Raw genomic sequence first — 19,730 nt, 5'->3', positions numbered from 1 at the left:
GTTTTTATAAATTTGCCATGTGAGTTTCTCTTTGCACTTTTGCCCTGGGATCCAGCAAATTTAAGACCTATCCTATTTTTCTTGCAATATACTTGGATAACATCAGAAAGAAGAGCTGACAATGTTAGGGAAAGAAGTCCCATGTTTAAACTCAAGTTGCTTTGATAATTTTCTGTGAAGAAACATTATGAAAAATAATGTGCAATGCAAATTTATTCACATTGAAACATGCTGATATGTTTTGAAAGATTTTCTCCAGTACATTAGTTTCTCTTTAAACTCCACATTTAAGTTACATTAAGAAGCTGAAATTAAGCTATAAAGATAACACTTATGGAGGCTTGAAATTGCTTTCTGAATTTTTCCTCACAAATGTTATTCCTTGTTTCTTCCCTTAAAAAACAAACAAATGCTTTTCTTACACATCAGATCTAACGCACATCTTTTAAGTTTGATTTAAACTTTAGAAGTACACATTTACCTATTTTTTAAATCATAGTAAATGACAACACATACATTTGAAAATCTCTAATCCAAGTAGTTAACACATTGTATGTATGTTAATTTTTGTTGCCAGATTTCAGTCCCTGCACTTAAGATCAAAATGTTCTGCCATTTCTGTACATATATTTGAACTTCAAGGGACTATTAATCAGGGGGTTTTTAGTTCTGTAATGTTCTTTTTAAAAACTTAGGTTTATACATGTTTGTGTATGTGAGAGTTTAGAAGTGACTACTACTTATTTCTGAGTGAGGGCTTTCTTGACCCTCAAGGCTGATTAAAGGACTTCAGCTTTCATCCCAATGCCTATTTATGTTCTCAGGGTAAATTAAAACAACCTTATTGGTCTCATTTGATTAAATATTAAAAAATATGTTAAATTCATTTGTATAGTATACCTCTTTTTTCTCTCTTATTTTTTGGTGTTTGTATGATATTTCATTTGGAGAAAATTATTCTATTTATAGAAATAATTTTAAACAATTAATTTAACAAAAATTATATGAAATCGTTGTGCCGTCTGTTAGCACTCCTCCTTCAGATAATGGCAATGTAAATGTTTACAAATTTACTGAAAGAAGCAGTATGTTTTACTACATAGCATTTAGAAAAGACAACATTTTCAGTCATAATTTTATTATTTTTTTTCATTAAATGCTTTTTGTACCCAGCTCTCCTACCTAATATGATGAAGTTTGTGATATGGGGAGGAGAGATGGAGGGAGTCAGATGAAGGGAAGGCAAAGGTGGAGAGAGAATGGTGAATGTGACTTATTTTGCACTATTTTCCCAAAGAGTGTCCCCATGTCCTAATCCATGCCTGTAGTAAAGGAAGGTAAGGTAATTGGATGAAACCATTCACCATCATTTGCTACTGGCTCCTGAGTAATTGCCAGTATGTGGTGTCCTCCCTATCTCCTGTACCTTTATTTAGATCATTTGGGCACACAAAAGGGAGATATGAAAATAGATCCCATTTCAAATGAAATTTAGACTTTGAGGGGTGCCTGGATGGCTCAGTCTGTTCAGCGACTGACTCTTGCTTTTGGCTCAGGTCATGATCCCGGGGACATGGAATTGAGCCCCATGTTGGGCTCTGTGCTGAGCATGGAGCCTGCTTAAGATTCTCTCTGTCTCCCTCTGCCCCTCTCCCTGGCTGGCACGCGTGCTTTTTCTCTCTCAAATAAAAAATGAAGAAAAAAATAGAAAGAACATTAACCAAGAGAAAAGAATCTAACAAAGATCAAAGGATCTCTTGAACTAACCAAGAGGAAAGGATCCCAAAGAACATTTTCTATGTAACAACCATAGACCCTGCTAAATACCTGTTTATTCTCTGAATAATAAATATTTAGGATTCAGTGAGTAAATAGTGTATATCCCTTTATCAGAAAGAAGGCATTTCCTATTTGTCTTTTCCAAAACAGTTAAGAGTATCTATATGCTTAAATGCTTGGTTCTATTTTTTTTAAGGTATTAACTTTTTTCTTATAATCTTTATCAATTTTTTGGTTCATAATTCCACATTGACTTATTCATTTACTGTTATAATTATGACTACAACAAGTATGTTATACTATATTTTGTTCCTATGCTGATAAGGTTTTGAAATGCACTGTTTCTTTGTCCCTGTAAGTAAATGAAATAAATGGATGAATGGGAAGTTTTATCAACATCACTGTTACGTCTTTTCTCTAATTCCTCAAGTAGTAAAAACATTGTCTTTCCTTCCAGGTTTTTAAAAGGTCTTTGACAAAAAGTTACTGCCATTATTAAATATATATTAAATATGTACCAGAGGTTTATGTTTGTTGAAAATTAATCGTCTTATTTTATGCAGTTCATTTATGCCTTTATTCATTTCTAATTTTCCTTGCCTTTAGGACTTCCTGAGAAAGCATTAAATAGAGACAAAATCCTTGCCTTCAAGAAGTTTACTAGTCAGTAAATGGTTTGAGGGACCAACCAGTGATAGATATTTTTGTCAGTGCATAATACTTTCAATCCAAATACTCCAGATGGTAGTTAGTAGCAACAATAGGTGAAGTTGTAATTTTAACAATTTGGGGGAAATAATCTATTAAGAAAAAGTGGCAAAATTTTATGATCTCAAGGAAGCAATCAAATAGTCTACCTTAGAATTTAAATAATCTGTTTTGTGGAATTTCTCCATCCCTTTCACTGAGTACCAACCTCTAGTTTAGGATAGCTGTGTATAAATGGCTACCTTTGTAAGAAAATACAATTGTATCTACTGGTGGTTCAAAGGCCAAGTTGTCCAAACACAACTGTACTGTTTTCCCTGAAATTAGCAACAATTCATTCACACAGGTTAAAATATCTGTTTGTCATCATCCCGTCAGATTTTTGTTTTGACCCCACACTGTAGTTCGACAGGAAGAATGCCTACTAATGAACTGTCAGCCCACTGCCTAGTAGTGCTTTGGTACATGTAGTACATTACAGGAAAAAATAATACTGGTTGAGTTTAACTAAGATAAATATAATTCAAGGTCATGTTGTTATAGATACAGTACATCATACCCTTAATATTTAAAAAAATATTTAATGAGCTATACCTTAGGGAAAGCCATGATGGAATGGCTCTAGCATTTTCAATATCAGGATATGAATTATAGGGAAATCTGTATGACTTAGTTATTTTTTGTTTTTTTCAAAAACTAAAGAAGAAAATGCATGTGTTTTAGCTGTCTTACAAGATAGTATAATGATTATATACACAAATGAGAATATGTGATAGGTGAATACTTACATATTCTACCTATGAAGTAGAGACTATATAAATTATACTATACATTCTGTTCTTCTCTTTCATTTTTCTTTTCTTTTCCCCAGTTAATTTGTAGTCATTTATGTGTCCACTATGCTATGAACTTGGTTTTATTTTTTTCATCTTCACTTCCACAACTGTTACTTCAACTCAAGTTATCACTAAAATTATTACTGGGGCACCAAGGTGGCTCGGTCTGTTAAGCATCTGACTCTTGGTTTCAGCTCAGGTCATCATCTCAGGGTTTGCAAGTTCAGGCCCCGTGTCAGGCTCAGCACAGAGCCTGCTTCTGATTCTCCCTCTCCCTTTGTCTCTGCCCCTCCCCTGCTTGCTCATGTGCATGCACACTCTATCTCTCTCTCTCTCAAAATAAATAAACTTTAAAAAAATTATCGCTCCTAAATTTTAATAACCGCCTAACTGCTACCCTGTCTGATCTTTATTCTAGTTTAAAACATCACATATATTGCTTTCAAAAATCCAGTGGCTTTCTCTTGCCTACATACTAAATTTAAACTTTGTCTTTATTTCAAGATCTTCTATAAGGTGAACTAGCCTACAAACCCAGCACTGGTTTACTCTTCACAGGGTGTGCACTCAATTAGTCACTATCTTTTCAGCCATTCACTGTTCCACACCATCTTCTGTATTCCCTTGGCTCAACTACTTCATTCCTGCTCCTGTGCCTTTAAACTGTTCTCCCTTCCTAGAATGCCACCTCCTTTTTTATTCCTAGCTTAGCTATATCTCTTCTATGAAAACACATGAGATCATACTGACTCATTTCCTTTGCCTTCACAACTTTAAAAGTGGAATACAGTTATAGTACACTTACATGCTCATTGTTTTATGTTTACCAATCTTGATTTAGGGAAGAAACTATGCATAAGCATGCTTTGTATCCTCCACTGTACTTGGCACAGTCCAGAGTATATAGTAGGAAGTCAGCACATATATATTACCTTGTTAGTTTCTTTCTTGGTATAATTAATTGCTTAATAATTAGAACTGTTACTTACTGGTTAAGGATTCTTTGCCATGTGTTTTTCTGAGTATTTGATACTCACTATGTGATTTATCTCTCACATCAACCCGATAAGCTCAGTTTTATTTACCCTGAATTTGCAGATGAAGGAACTGTGGCTGGGTTTAGTTGCCCAAGGTCACTAGTTCAGAACTGCTATTAGTGAGGTTTATCCTACTTTTAACTGTTCCAGTAGAAGTACACTAGAAGTAGAAAACCATGCGTCCTTGAAAGAGCTAAAGAAACAAAGAATGCGTGTTTACAGAGCAAGTTGAAATAAAAGTGAGTTACCTGTGTGTGTGTGTGTGTGTGTGTGTGTGTGTGTGTGTATACACTTATGGACACATGAGCACCAAAAAGACACTAAGTAATCAATGGATAGATTCCACTGATTATGTGATTTTTTATTTTATATGATTTTTATTTTATATGAATTTTTTCTTAAAAAATCATTGAATTAGGTATAGGGATGAAGGAAGGGAAAGGGAATAGGAACACAATATTTTAAGTAATATAAAGAGTGGAAAACCTAATGATCTGTGGAGCTGGAGAATTTTAGAGCTTAAAACAAGAGTTTCAAGATAACAGTAAAGTTATTCTGCAAGGCAAAACAGTTATTCTGTTAGTCTGGTTAACTTCATGAAATGAGTGTTCTCTTTAAGCTTTAGCTTTTTATGTTTAGGATCTCTCAATTTCTTTCTGATGTTTAGAACAACTTAACTGCTTTTCATAAAAGTATATTTATCATAATACACCTTGTATATAACTCTGGTTTTATCTGCAGTCTTTTAAAGAAAAATGTTAGCCAAGTTTTTGTTTAAAAAATTTATATAATTAATATATAGATAGCGGTGCCTGAATGGCTCAGTCAGTTAAGCGTCTGACTCTTGGTTTCAGTTCAGGTCATGATCTCACAGTTTGTAAGTTCAAGCCCTACTTTGGGCTCTGCACCGACAGTGTGGAGCCTGCTTGGAATTCTCTCTCTCTCTCTCTCTCTCTCTCTCTCTCTCTCTCCTCCCCCCCTTCCTTCTCCCTCTCTGCCCTTCCCCTATTCATGCTCTCTTTCTCTATCAAAATAAATAAACTTAAAAAAATATATAGATACACAATTATTGAGGTATCTACAATAAGGGAGTGGGCTCTATAGTTCACAGGATGCTTACTACTTCAGATGGCCTTCTGGTTGCCACTAGATTCTGTAACCCTTCCCTGTCAACAAGATCAACCAGTGGTTCTGTATTATTCTTGATTTTGCTTCAAGAACATGTAAGAAGTGAAATAAAATAATAATCGTGTCTTAATTCCCTTGTTTTAAAATTAGCCAGCACATACATTTTAATGCATGGACAGGTGAACATAAATTTTTTGAAAGATAGAATTAAAATAAGTCACAGCAGCATTTTTTTTTTCTTTTTTGCCAGTTGCCCACCCTTACATAGTAGCCAACTATGAGGAACACTGTCAGCTTCTTTAAAACTACTGAAATTTCCTTTTAACTTGTGAATTAGGTCCAAATTAGGACCCAGAAGTATTAAAATTCCTGGTTTATTTTATCTGTGCAGACTTGAAGTGTGTTAGATCCCCTAAGACTTGAGGCCTTTTTATGCTTCTATAAGATGTAAGAAGCATGTATATTTCACACAAAATAAAAAGTATTGGAAATAGATAATTCCTACCTCCAAACCTTGGTGAAGTAGGAGAAAGCCAAATAGGAGGAAGGGGATATGGGAGATTGAAAGAAATGAACAGCTACCTAATGTTAACCATACTCTCATTGACTAGTAGCTCCTGACATTTTATTTTCATTATAAATTACTTTAAATCTCTATATTATATGCAAGTACCAGTAAGGTAGATGATACCATACCGTTATTATAAAAATATTTAAATGGGTCCACCTATTTTAAAAATTTAGGGTTTTTACTTTTTCCATTCAAAAGCATTTCCTAGGACACTTTAATTAAGATAAACCTTAATTTCATATTTAAAAAGATAAAATAAATACATTTATTTGAATGATGAAAGAATGTCTATGATATTCTTTATTCCAAATGTATGTCATCTCCAACCTTTACATTCAATAAAGTGTTTCAGAGTATATTTATACTTGTATTTTCAATGGTAGCTCTTATACTTCTTTGCAAGTTGTGAGTTTGTCTATAGAGATTAATATTTGAACATTGAGTCACCTTTAATGAGTGACTGGTTCATCTATTTAATTATCTAAATAACTCAAATAGTCAATATTTTTTCAAATTATGAAATAATTCTTTAATAATGAAATTAAAATCTTGAATAATTATTTTGTTCACATTTGTTTGTCGACAGATGTTAAAATGTCCCATGTCAATCTCTAGTAGTTATGAAACAATCTTATATTTAGTGTGTACAAACCAGTAACATGTATTGTTAGCCTCTCGGCATAATACCCACTGGAATAATTTTTAAAGGCAAGGATATAATATATAACACAGTATTAAATTTATAATATATAACAATCCAGATAATTTTTTAAATATTTTTTTAATTCAGTATATGTAATTTGATACATGTATTTTACTGGACAAAATTTAAATTTGCATAGTGGTATCTTGGGATATTGGTTGTTTTCTTAATAACTTCATGAACAGTTTAGGGTGAGAACAGAAAAAACTACTTTTTTGAATTATAGGATATAATGCAAAGGTTTTTAACACAAGTGTGGAAAGTGGATAAATTCTGATATTTAAAAAAAATGATAAACTCCCAGTCATTGTATTTGACGTCATATCCTTTTACTCTTTATGCGGTCTAAGACTTACTAATTAAGTCTTTTCTTTCTCACTGACTGAAATAAAAAATAATATAATTATTCCAATGCGCGTGTACACAAACACACGCACACACACACACACACACACACGCACACACACACTTGGGAAGAAGGGACAATCATTATTGATAGTATAAATTTATTCCTCCGTGTTTCTGTATCTGGAATGTATCTTGCATTAGTTGGCATAATAAAAACATAATTTTATCAATAGTTTTAATACTGTTTCATTTAGACCATAGTATCTGGAAACTGTGAACAATGTATGTGTGTTTTCATGTAAATATATGCCTGTCCTCAGGTTTCAAAGTTTTGTTTCTACAGAGGACCCCCCCCCCCCCCCGCCAGCTTATCAAGGTCTCTGGCTTATGCTGAGCAGTTTTATCCCTTGAATTTTCTCTTGTGGAGAAAAATCAAGATAAACTATGTCACAGTACTTTCCCTTGAGAGCTTCTTTCTTTAGTACCAGTCTTTTTATTACAGAAGTTCTAACTTGCACACACACACACACACATTGTACACACATGCACATCTTTTCTATCCAGATCTTAAAATTTTCACACACTGCTAAGTGGAGGTGAAAAGAGAATTAATCCAGACATTTGATGTGACTATTTGAATCTAAAACAGTCTCCTTGTTTTAAGATACTATATCATATGGCAATTATTATCAAAGTGAAATTTTCTTATTATTAATTTGATTTGTTGAAGAATATTTTACTGGTTATTTAATCAGAATGACTATGCAGTGGCTTAGTGGAAGAGGGCATGTTTCAGACAGTATTCCTTAAAACCCTAATCCTCAAGATAATTTCAGGTTTGTCTGTGTTTATATATCATGACATAAAGTGGATTTCTGGCAAGCATCCAGTTAATTTTATCAATGTAGGTAGACTGACCAGATAGTGTTCTTGAAATACTCTCCTTCCATTCCCTCTCAATGGCTTTTTTTGCATTTCTATACAACTAATGATTAGAAAAAGAATTGTTACAGGTCCCCATTTCAACAAGTAAAACAAAACAAAACAAAACAGGACCAATATGAATCGTAAGAAAATTACTTTGTATATGAAGCTGCATTCTTTTGTAACACACTGTGTACATTTTAAAATAGAGCAAAAAGAGGTCTTGACCAAATGTTATGATATACTTGTCTTTCCTACCATTGAGAAAAAGTAAATATGAATGACTGTTATTTGTTTGGAGTCCCTGGACATCCTAAAGCTGAAATCCTTTCTATGTAGTATCTGTCATTTCTCCCCAGAGAAGTAAGTCATGAACGTTGAGATGACAATTTCTTTCTTTAAATGTTCCAGGGCGGTAAACAAGAATCCTCACAGGAAAACTACCACATCTGAATACAGGTACTTTCTGAGAGGTGCATTTATTTTATCACTGATAGTCACTTTTTTTTTCTCTCTCTCTCTCTCTTTTTCTTTCTCTCCCCTGTTTCTTCTGTAGCAGTTATATGCTGCCCAGCTAGCTGCAATGCAGGTATCTCCAGGAGGAAAGCTCCCAGGCATTCCCCAAAGCAACCTCGGTGCTGCTGTATCTCCTACCAGCATTCACACAGACAAGAGCACAAACAGCCCACCACCCAAAAGCAAGGTACCCCTTTGCAGAAGCTACCTGTCTTGCAATTGACAGCTTTACTTTTCATTCAATGGCATTTATTGAATATTATGTGCCAGCAGTCAGGTTAACCACTGGGTCTTCAAGGAGCTAAGAGTCTGGTAGGATCAATAAGGATCAATAACATACATACATTGAGCCATGCATTTACTCAACAAACATGCATTGGTAGCCAGAGTCGGAAATCTGAGTGATGCACAGATTTATTAGATATGCTGTACTCCAGTGGCTTACAGTCGTATCAAATAGATACCCATACTCTATGAAACGAAGCCTTATAAATGAATCAAAGCCTTATAAAGAGTAACAGATAAAATGCATTGGAAGTTATTAGGACAAACACCCTGCTTTCAGTGAGATATCCTGGGAGGGGTTTCCCCCCCAAAAAAGGGCAACCGAAATAGACCTTAAAATAGGAGTACAGATAGGGCATACAGAAAATGTTTTATTTAAATATCAATAACTACTATAATGTGGTGCAGTATGGATATAATTCTAGATATATCATCCATCCAATAAGATTTTCATGAAAGATATAAAGATAATAATAGTGTTAGAAGTAGGACTATTTAGAAATAGTTTTCTTTTGGGAACTAAGGAAACATTTCTTGAGAGAACATGGAAAAAGGATTGACAGGAAGAGGATTCAAATAAGTTGTTCTTTGTCTTAGGAGAGAGAAGCAGAAGACTTTGAAGCTGAAATGCTTTGTGTTTGTAAGATCTTAAGGTCTTAGATGAGGATATGTGAATACATTTTACTTTCTGTGAAGGAAGACAGAAGAGTGACCATAAAGTATTTTTTTCCTGAGATTACTTAGGGAAGTAACAACACATATTTTCTATTAGAAAATGTTAAGTAGTAAACTGACCCAGTTAATTTACCCCCAAAATAACAACTTTTGCTGAATTAGCTAGAATATTGTTTGTGTTCTCCATTTCCCAAATGCCATATTGGAAATAACTAAAGAGCAAAAGAATAAACAGGGAAAAAAATTAAAAAGTATTGAAAGAGAAAGAAACTCTAAGAATTTATTTTTAATCCTATTCTAGTATCCTGACAGATACCTTTCACAGTTAGTGTATTAATTCAGAAGGTGAATTGAGAAGGAGAAGGGATCAGTTAGGAAAGTCTACTCCAGCCTCCATCTTCCCCAAACTCTTAAGGACCTTTTCCGTATTATTAAGAGGTAAATACACTTGAAAGCACAACTAAACCTGGACAAGGAACCTAGACCATGATTCACCCATAATATGTGCAAACATATAGTTCAAATTATTGTACACACTGCTGTGATATTGGGAAATGTACAAGTGCACCCTTTAAGAACTATTTCAGCCGTGTAATGAACTTGGCATGTTCTGTGCCTAATGTGCACCCAAGATCTGGACTGCTTTTCTTTATAATCAGAGAAGAGCATATTTTTTAAAATTTGATAATAATTATAACATTCGTTAACTAAAATTTAATTTTAAGGCAGTGATATTTTGAGGTCTTCATGGACCAGCAATTTTAATATATTGCATGTATGGGCTAATTTTGAGTAAAATAAATAGCTGTAGCAGCATAGTCACCGTCACACACAAATAATTCCATGAGATATTATTCTCTGTTTTTTTCCCTTGATTTATTAATGTGATTTCATACCATGTTTCATAATGATGCTTACATTATGACATTTCATATTATGATTTTAGACTAGATAGTTCACTTGTAAATAACTAGTGGGCTCTCTTTATTACCTCTAGAATAACTTTTTGTCATTATTATCTTCTCCCCAATTTACTTACTCAAATAATCAGGAAGCTTTTGATGTCAATCATCCTCATCCATTTATGCATCTGTTCATTCATTCATTCATTCATTCATCCATTCGTTCAAATGTTTACTGAGCAGTTGTCACAGTGATACTTTTTTTAGGTAACCATGGCAAATGCAAAAGTGATTGAACGTTTGTTTTGCCAAGACTAGAACACTACTTTATGAGTTCTATGGTTCTAGACACTCATAGAATCCTGTACAACCCTATATACCAGTTGCAAAGCAGACTTATTATCCATCTCAGTGATAATCCTCTGCCACTTTCTATAGTTTCATAAACCTCCATTTTTTAGTACAAGTGAAAAAGTGGATTGTGTTTCTATACCTATGATTATACATAATTTTAAAATATGTTTTGTGGCTTATCTTTAAAACTCAGTGTAACTTTTTAAAAACTAGCCTGCTTGAATTTTTTATCAGGTAAAGTTTAAGAAAGTAGTAGATATTGTGTTTCTTCCCATTTGCAATTGTCTAAAAGACATTAAAAGTTTAACCAACCAGTAAAGTGCCTCTTTTTAGGTAATAACATGATTTAATAAAAATATGTCCTGTAGCACGCTGTCTACAACCACTCTTATTGTCAGAAAAGATGTCTTAAATGTGCTTGTGTTTTAGCTCAGCAGTAAAGTTTAGTGCATTAAAAATAGTCCGACCGATAAATATTACTGTTGTCATTTTAATGAAGAACATGGCCAAAACGATACAACCAATAGTAAATAAAGAGGACCCATTTCAATACATGAATTTAGTTTCTTGCAGCATGAAACTGACATTTATACATGGCATTATAAACATTTTCGCTTCACAAAGCTATTTTATTTATTAGAATAGCCATCATTTATTGTTCTGTTTATATTTTTAAACAATCAGTTCTTAGTGTCCTTTGGGCATTTTCTGTGTGTTTTATTGGTCTATTTTACTATACAATGGAATTATTTTATGAATGGGCTTTATGTGTCTGTATACCTATCTGACATAAACCAAAATGATGGTTTATGTTGAAGATATATTTATTGTTTGGAACAATGGAATTGTCAGCCACATCCAAGTGATGATGTAAGGAAAATGATCTTATTGGCAGCTGTCAAAAATCAACCATGTTCTCTGGGTTTTATTGCCTGCCCTTCTTCCTAGGTGTGCCTTTGCCTTTGACTCACAACTCTAGAGAAGGACACAAACAAAACTTATTTGCAATTTGCAAAAAATGGAAGGGGGGAATCAAAAGGAGGGGGCTCCAAAAGACTGTAAAATTGTACAGCATGAGTCCTCTGATGCATGCTGTTTTCAATCTGCTGTGTGCCAGTTGGAGGCTTGGGGAGTGTGTGTGTGCACGAGAAAGGATAATGCTGAGAAATGATAGAGTGGCTGTGACCTCCAAGCTCAGCCTGGAAATCCAAGACATTGATTTCACTTAGCATTCCTGCTGAGAAATCTGGCGGAGTTCAGTTGTAATAAAAGAACAAGATTCTGTTCTAATGGTAATGGCGTATGACAGACATATCACTTTGTCTGTCCTCAGCACCAGAGAGAGGAGAATTGGAGAAAGGTCACCTGACCTGCCTGTGGTGTTGTACGAGTGCTGTACTGAGCTTTGAGCTGCTGCCTAGGAACATAATTATTTATAATATTAAATGATAAAGAAACCTTTAGAGGGTTCACAATGAACCTCTAAAAAAACTGCAAACAGGAATCGCGTTCTGTAAATATGAAAACACAAAAAGAAATCTGGTCTCTTCAAAATCTGCATTGGAGAATATGGGTAGTGTTGCTTGTTGAGTTATATGTCCTTGAACTTACTGCTTATGAACTGTTTTCATTAATACCTGACATATTGTCATTGGTTAATTTTTCTTTCTTTTTTTTTTAATGCCTTGATATTATTAGGCAAAAGCCAAGAAAACTATTTTGCCAATGGTTAGAAAATTAAGGTCATCAGCAGTTTTTTTTTTTTTTAATTTCTCATGTGTTACATAAAATCCTTTTTAATACATGTACACTTGTCTCTTTAAAAATTGGTCCCCACCGCTCTGGATTCTACTCCAGGACCATTCTTTTCATTAACCAACAAAAAGAAATATATTTAGCTCTTCAGAGATATTCTTGTGTCCTTGCTGTGTCTTCACAGCTAGCTTATTGCTAAATATTGGTAAATAACTGAATGAAAGTATGAAATCATGAACTTTTGTGTACAAGAGATCCCATTTCAAGGGAATTTTACAAATACTTCCACTTTTCATATTAAGGAAAATTATTTAGTTAAGTTATTGTTTAGCCATATTGGTCCTTAAATCTCATAGACAGAATTGCTGCTCTGTTTAAATTCCTTAACAAATGTTTAAATTGATTTGTGTATAGTTTAGCATTTTGTCACAGGATGCATTAATGTATTAGTGACTTTCATTTTTACACCAACATATTTCCTTACTTAAAATGACTTTCTGAATTATTTGTTGCAGTCTTTTAAAAACCTAGATAGCCTTTCCTGTGTGATAGTAACTGATCTCTTGGTAACATTTGTTTTGTAAGAAAAAAATGATTTCCCTTAAAAATAATAGACTCAATGTCAGCCTTAAAATAGTTATATTAGGAGGAAGAACATTTTTACTCAATTTCACACACCACTCACACAATTGTTGGTAATAAATAGACTTACAATTCCACGCTACCAAGAAATTCTCGTATGTCATAGATGTGCTATCTGAATTTTACATGTTAAGTGATTTGCCATTGTAAAAGTAGCCACCTCTTGGGAAAATTACAAGAGCAACTTGCAAATACTATGAAATGTCTCTTGGCATTTGATGAAAACTTGTATATTGCCTGCAACAACCAAGAATAGTTAGTTTGAAAAGCTGGTGACAAGACAGAACTCCTGGGTGCTTTTCTTTTACCTTTGCTATGACCCTAGTCATACTCCTTGGTCACAGTTGTGTCTCTATCAATGACAGGAGCACGTAAATTGTCTGAATCAATTCTTTTTTGTTCTTTTCAAATACTTCTAGCAGTGATGTTCCCTTTTGCTCAGCAGTAGCACCTGGGAGTTATGACAAGGGAAAGAAATATTTTCCAACAAGACAGAAACAGTCCTAGCCAGCTGATCAGACACAATCAGATTCTTTCAGCTGCAATATCCTTATAAATATTGCTTCAAATTCAGAAGCAAGAAGCAAAACTATATTGTTATCTGATCTTCTTTCTCAAGTGCAGTAATGAAGATCTTTTCTGATTTGGTGGCCAGGTGTTTGTGTTAGTGATGCCCGAACTGCCAATGACTCTTATTAGGGCATCTATTTTTTTTTGCTGTAATGGTACCAATCACATAGGTCCATGCTATCAAATAAGCATTACATCAGTACACACTCATCTACAGGGTAGAATTTTGTAGCTAAATACCATGAGTCACAAACCATGGTACACATACAAGATTAGCATTATGTTGGGAACATGAGAAATCCGAGGATAATCATGATTCATCTTAATTGAAAATTAGTTCGAACAGGAGATGTGGGAAATAAAGCTTTTTGCTAACTTTGAGATCGTGTTCTGTAATGCTATCTGGGGGAAAAGGCTGAATACCAAAGTCCGCACACAGTGTAACCACAATCAAGTTGAAACACCACTAACTGTAAAAACATTATTTTTAATATTATGGGAAACACACTCTTTAAAGAGAAAGCAAATGAAATCAAAGAGATTTTGTAAGTTTTAAATGGACCAAGGCCTTCACAGGAGTACTTCCATGATGAAAGTTTTGAAAAATACTGTTCAATATAACTGTTGACTTCATTTCATATTTTTTACATTTTATCTGGCCACAAAAACTTTTGTGCAGTAGTAGTTGCTAGAGATGTAAATTCCAATATGTAAAAGTTCCTAGAATGCTAGTATTTGATGTATTCTTAGACCTTTTCAGGTCAAGATCACAAATAATCTTTATTGACTACCCTGAGCTGGAATTCATCTCTGAATGTGGTATCTCTGAATAATCCAGAGTGCTTCACTAGTATTAATAAGAGAGGAACGGCCATTCATCTATAAATGTAAGAACAGATAAAATCACAGATCCATTGTGAAACTGTTGAACGTGGTACTCTTTACATATCTCATTTTCCCCAAAACTTCAGAACAGAAGGGGGTGTTAGCCTCAGCTAATTATAACCACATTTAAATTGCCCATTTTCTATTCTTGTGCTTTAAACACTGTTTGGCATATCAATTAAATGCTAGAATTTCCCTAATACCTTGCTCTGTACACCTGCTTTGTGTTTTGTTGAATAGCTGTTGAACACCTCTCTCTCTCTGGTATTTCAATATCTGCGAAATAGCAATTTTGTGAGCCTTTAAGATGTGATATGGATGTGTCATACTCAAGAGGTGAATTCATTTGAGAAGAATCACCCCATAGAGTTAAACTGTAAATGTACCCATTATCATTATCATCACTTCCTGGGTGGGACATATGTACAGTGAATATAACAGAGTCGCCCTGTCATTTTAAATAAAGTAGTTTTCTTTTTTGCAGTCCGTGTTGCTAAACTGAAATATGTTAAATGAAGTGTTATCAACAGAACCCCTGTGATGAGCCTCCCCCTTTCCTTTTCATCTGTATTCAGTTGACAGGAATCTCAAACAGCTAGGTACTTAAACAGAGCCTTTTCTGAGCACAGTGGTATTAAATATCCAAGTCGGTCATTTGGCGATATAGTCTTATGATTCAGGAAAAGAGGGGTTGGTCACAATTGTAACATAAAAAACAGTACAAATTATAAAACAAAGAGACAGACAAGTCATAATCGTGGCATTTTTAAAGAGGCAAAATATACAGAGGGATTTAGGTAATGTTCTTTGAATTCAACTGGCCTGGCCTCTGTTCCCCAGTATACTGGGTTTGTTTTGACAGGAACCTGTCTGGAACACAGCAGCCAGCTCTGATGAGCCATGTCAAAGCTTTTTAATAATGCAAACCATGGGGAAAGCAAGAGGATGTTGAACATGTGCAGACACAGGAAGATCCACAGAATCACATTTTCTAAATGGAAGTTGCCCTCTAAAATAGATCCAACCCAAAGGAGACACACCATCCAAAAAGCTGTGATTAAAGCATTTTAATTTTAAAACCAGGCAGTTAAAACCTAAATAGTGTAGGGAGGAAAAACAGCAATGTGAAAGGACGTCTTTGTACAGGAGGATCTAGAACAACCTCCACGAACATCATGGCTAAAAAGGGGAAATCATTACTATGTTAGAGACTAAGTAAGTGAAAGCCCACTTCTATGGTTCTCTTCCTTTTTAAGAAAGCATTTACAATTTTGACTTCCTAAAATGTACTCCAAATCAGTTCAAATCCTTTATTTTCTAACCTAAGTGAATGATCAGTGCTTCATTTGAGCTGATTATTGACCTCTTTCCACCCCTCTAGACCATACGTGTACTGGAGCTATTTGGATAGAGAATTGAAAAGAGAACCCATGCAGGACCTCTCTAGACCTCAGATTTGATTCCCTCTCTATTTAATCAAATATATTCTGTTTATACATCTTTCTTATTCATAAATAGGAAGAATTTTAATGGTCTTTCTCGCAGAGATGTACCAAAGTATAAGTATGTTTTTAAAAGGACAACAAATATCAATGTCCTCTTTAGATTGATGGAAAATAGTATAAGTAAATATTCATTAGTTATATTTTTTCAATAGATTTTTGTCTAGAGAGAACAAAGCATTCTATGATATTTTTAAACATTATAAAAATGGAGAGGGATAAGAAAACACAGTAATTAAATGTAGATGTAAGAGTCAAAAAATTAAAGAGATGTACCACTCTAAGCTGAAGACAAGTTCAAAGCCCAACGTATTCAAGTGTTGTTTATTTCACAAAAGGTATCAGGCATTTTATTTAAAGAAGCATAGAAGCTTAAGTAAGGAAGAAACCCAGAAAGGTTTCAGTCCAACACATAATAACCTACTTAAGGGGTCCCTTTGCCGCCACTCCATGAGGTAGCATTATTTTATTCAGAGTAACTCTTAACGTCACAATATTCTTACTTAAATAGAATTGTAATCAGATTTCCAGGATTTCAGCATGTGGTTCCACTGAATGACAACTGTATTTGTTAGTACTCCTTCAGTTGCAAGTAATAGAAAACCCAACCCAAACTGGACCAAGCAAAAAGGAAATGTATTCACTCACATAGAAAAAAAAAAAAAAATTCTGACTACAGGTGTGGTTTAATCAGAAGCCCAAACAATATTGCATGGAAGTATTTCCTATCTCTTAGTTCTGCTCTTTTTCTCATTCTTCAAAGGACTGTTCCTTTTTGGTGTTTTATATATGCTTACATCTATCATTCACTGATTCAACGAGTATTAATTCATGCCTATTGTGTGTCAAGTTCAATGCCAGGCAGTAGAACTACAGCTCGGATGGCTGTAAACAAAAGTGTGTCCTCTTAAAATCTTACAGTCTAAGAGGAAAAGACCAACTATGAACAATTAAACAAATAGATAATTTCATATTTTGGTAAGTGCTATGAAGAAAATAAAACATGGTAAAAGATCAAGTTCCTAGGGATAAGCAAGGAAATCTTGAGATAGAGATGTAAAGGAAACCCTGTCTGACACCTAATTCATGCAAATGAAAGTACCTGCAAAGGTCTAGGGGAAAGTTATTCCAAACAGGAGGAACAAGCAATTACAAAGACCCTAATATGTGAATCTGGAAATTCAAGGTTTAGAAAATAGGCTGAAGTAGCCAGAATGCGGAAAACATAAGGGAGAATGCTAAGAAATGAGGTTGATAATGAGAAAGACCAGATCATGTATGACTTTTTCTTGTTCAGGAATTTAAGCTATATTTTAAGTTCATTCAATTTAAAGAAATAATATGTTTTCCATTCACCATAAACTGTAATTACCTACTCATTGTCTTCCTTTCTTAGGGTACTATGTTTTGAGGGAAGTAAATTTTTTCCTTTTATCCTTTGGATCAATTGAAAAACAGTTTAAGCATCTCTACAATACTTCCCTAGAAATACTGTGGAATTTGAACCTTAATGAGATATATTGTACCTTGCCATTGGAGGAACAAGACATTTTAATTTGACAAGTCTATTAATGGCCTATGATGTGTCAGAGTCCTAGGACCTGAGGATACTGGCACATAGTTTAGACAGATCTCTGCCCTCATGATATATATACATCACATGTATATACAGTGATGTATATGATAAGGGATATATGGATGGAAAAGGACAATTTTGTATAGCTATTGAGGGCAGCAAGTAAGTGCAAGGAGTGTGAATGTAACCTGAAGTATTTCCTGAGTTTTCTTCAGATTGACTTACTTTATCAGGGTTGTTTCACTAGTAATATAAGAAAACACATACCCTTAACAGTACCTGGCACCACCTATATAAAGCAAATTACAAGGTTGAGTTTTTGGAGTGATATTTTCATACTAACACATGAGTATTGATTCAAATGTAGTCACCTTAAAAATTATAATTACTATTTATTAGTGATCATAAGAGTTTTAGAACTCTTACTTAATATCTTTTGATCATGTTAATAAACCACAAAGGAAAACAGACCCTAATTTCTAATTAATCTTTTTGCTTTTGATATTTTTAAAAATGTTTGATTTTTACCCAAAACTTTATAACCCAGTCTGACTTCAACAGATCTGCCAAGTCTCCCAGCAAGCAGACTTTTAGCTAGCTTAAAAAAGTCAGTAAAAAATGTGCTACAATCTCTTTTTTGTGCTAAAATCTTAAAACAACTATAAAAGGGTATTTTTAAATTATGAATAGCATCATTTTCATCATTAAATTGAACCTGTATTTTTCTGAATTGAATATTATTGAGAGGATAACTTTCTTTGAAAATCTCTTTCTCTCTCACTTTTTCTGTTTCCTTTCCTTCATCTCCTGCTCTTTTCCCCTCTTCCATCCTTCCATGTCTCTAGTTAAAAATTTTATTAAAAAACACTTGTCAGGGGGCGCCTGAGTGGTTCAGTGAGTTGAGCATCAGACTTCGGCTCAGGTCATGATCTCACGTTTTGTGAGTTTGAGCCCTGCATTGGGCTGTGTGCTAACAGCTTGGAGCCTGGAGCCTACTTCGGATTCTGTGTCTCATTCTCTCTTGGCCCTCCCCCCACTTGTGCTCTGTCTCTCTCTGTCTCTCAAAAATAAATAAACGTTAAAAAATAAAAATTAAAAAAACATTTGTCAGGTAAATATGCAATGCCACCAACTTAAAAAAAAAAGAAACTTCTATAAAGTTTCTGTAAACCTTCTATAAATAATGTGATTATTTTATTAGTAAAATTTTAGCAATAATTATTTTATGATTTCTTTAGGCATGTACATTCATAGTGCACTTAAAATCCTATTTATTTTAGTGATAGTAAGTTTATATACTAAGTTCTACTAAGATCTATATTGTATTATATTCTATAAAGTGAAATTCTTTTTTAGTTACACCTGTTTTCCCATTTTCCTATGCACATATGATATGGAAGTGGCCTTAATTGTGCTTAACAAGAAACAGAGACTATTTTAATCCAAAGCCTACTCAAAAAATTACAAGATAAGGAAATTCTCCACCATCATTTATATAGTTTCTCTTTACTGGCAATAACCAACTAGAAAACAATCATTTTTAATGAGGGCTTTTTAAACAAAGACCAGAAATTGTATGAATTGAATAGTATTAAATGTGAAAAAAAAAAAGCCTTCAACAGATACACAGTGAGTGGTGTAATTCACATTGGCTATGAATTATTATTTAGTGGCTGCTTAATATGACCAGGTAAATTTTGTAAGCACGCATATTCTTATCTTACGTATCTTCCAAGTGTGAGGACATAGGAGACACAGAATAGCATTCAAAATATACAACACCTCTTTCTGTTGATTTGTTTTTGGATCTAGGAGATAATTTTATGACTCTTCTTTTACTTGAAAATATATTTGAAATTTTTTCTATATTGAATAAGAATTTTTCCCAATGAAATTATAATCTTAGGAACATTAAATTGTAAAACACATTCTTTTTTTTTTTTTTTTTTAACGTTTATTTATTCTTGAGACAGAGAGAGACAGAGCATGAACGGGGGAGGGTCAGAGAGAGGGAGACACAGAATCTGAAGCAGG

At 33.9% G+C, this 19,730-nt stretch overlaps 1 protein-coding gene across 22 annotated transcripts in view; it reads left to right on the top strand.

Moving 5' to 3' along the window:
* The window catches only part of SOX5 (SRY-box transcription factor 5), a 1,013,293-nt gene that overhangs the window by 933,960 nt on the left and 59,603 nt on the right, over positions 1-19,730 (top strand). For 20 of the 22 annotated variants that reach the window (XM_045466143.1, XM_045466144.1, XM_045466148.1 and 17 more), the window contains one exon: positions 8,591-8,737. The exons of the other annotated variants lie outside the window; for them this stretch is intronic. In XM_045466143.1, the coding sequence (XP_045322099.1) occupies positions 8,591-8,737 (147 nt within the window). The remainder of the gene's footprint in view (positions 1-8,590; positions 8,738-19,730) is intronic. 22 annotated transcript variants of the gene reach the window in all.

Source organism: Leopardus geoffroyi, chromosome B4 (genome assembly GCF_018350155.1).
Source record: "Leopardus geoffroyi isolate Oge1 chromosome B4, O.geoffroyi_Oge1_pat1.0, whole genome shotgun sequence".
Lineage (NCBI taxonomy): Eukaryota > Metazoa > Chordata > Mammalia > Carnivora > Felidae > Leopardus > Leopardus geoffroyi.
The sequence above is the reverse complement of the archived record's forward strand: the minus strand, read 5'-3'. Positions and strand labels throughout refer to the sequence as shown.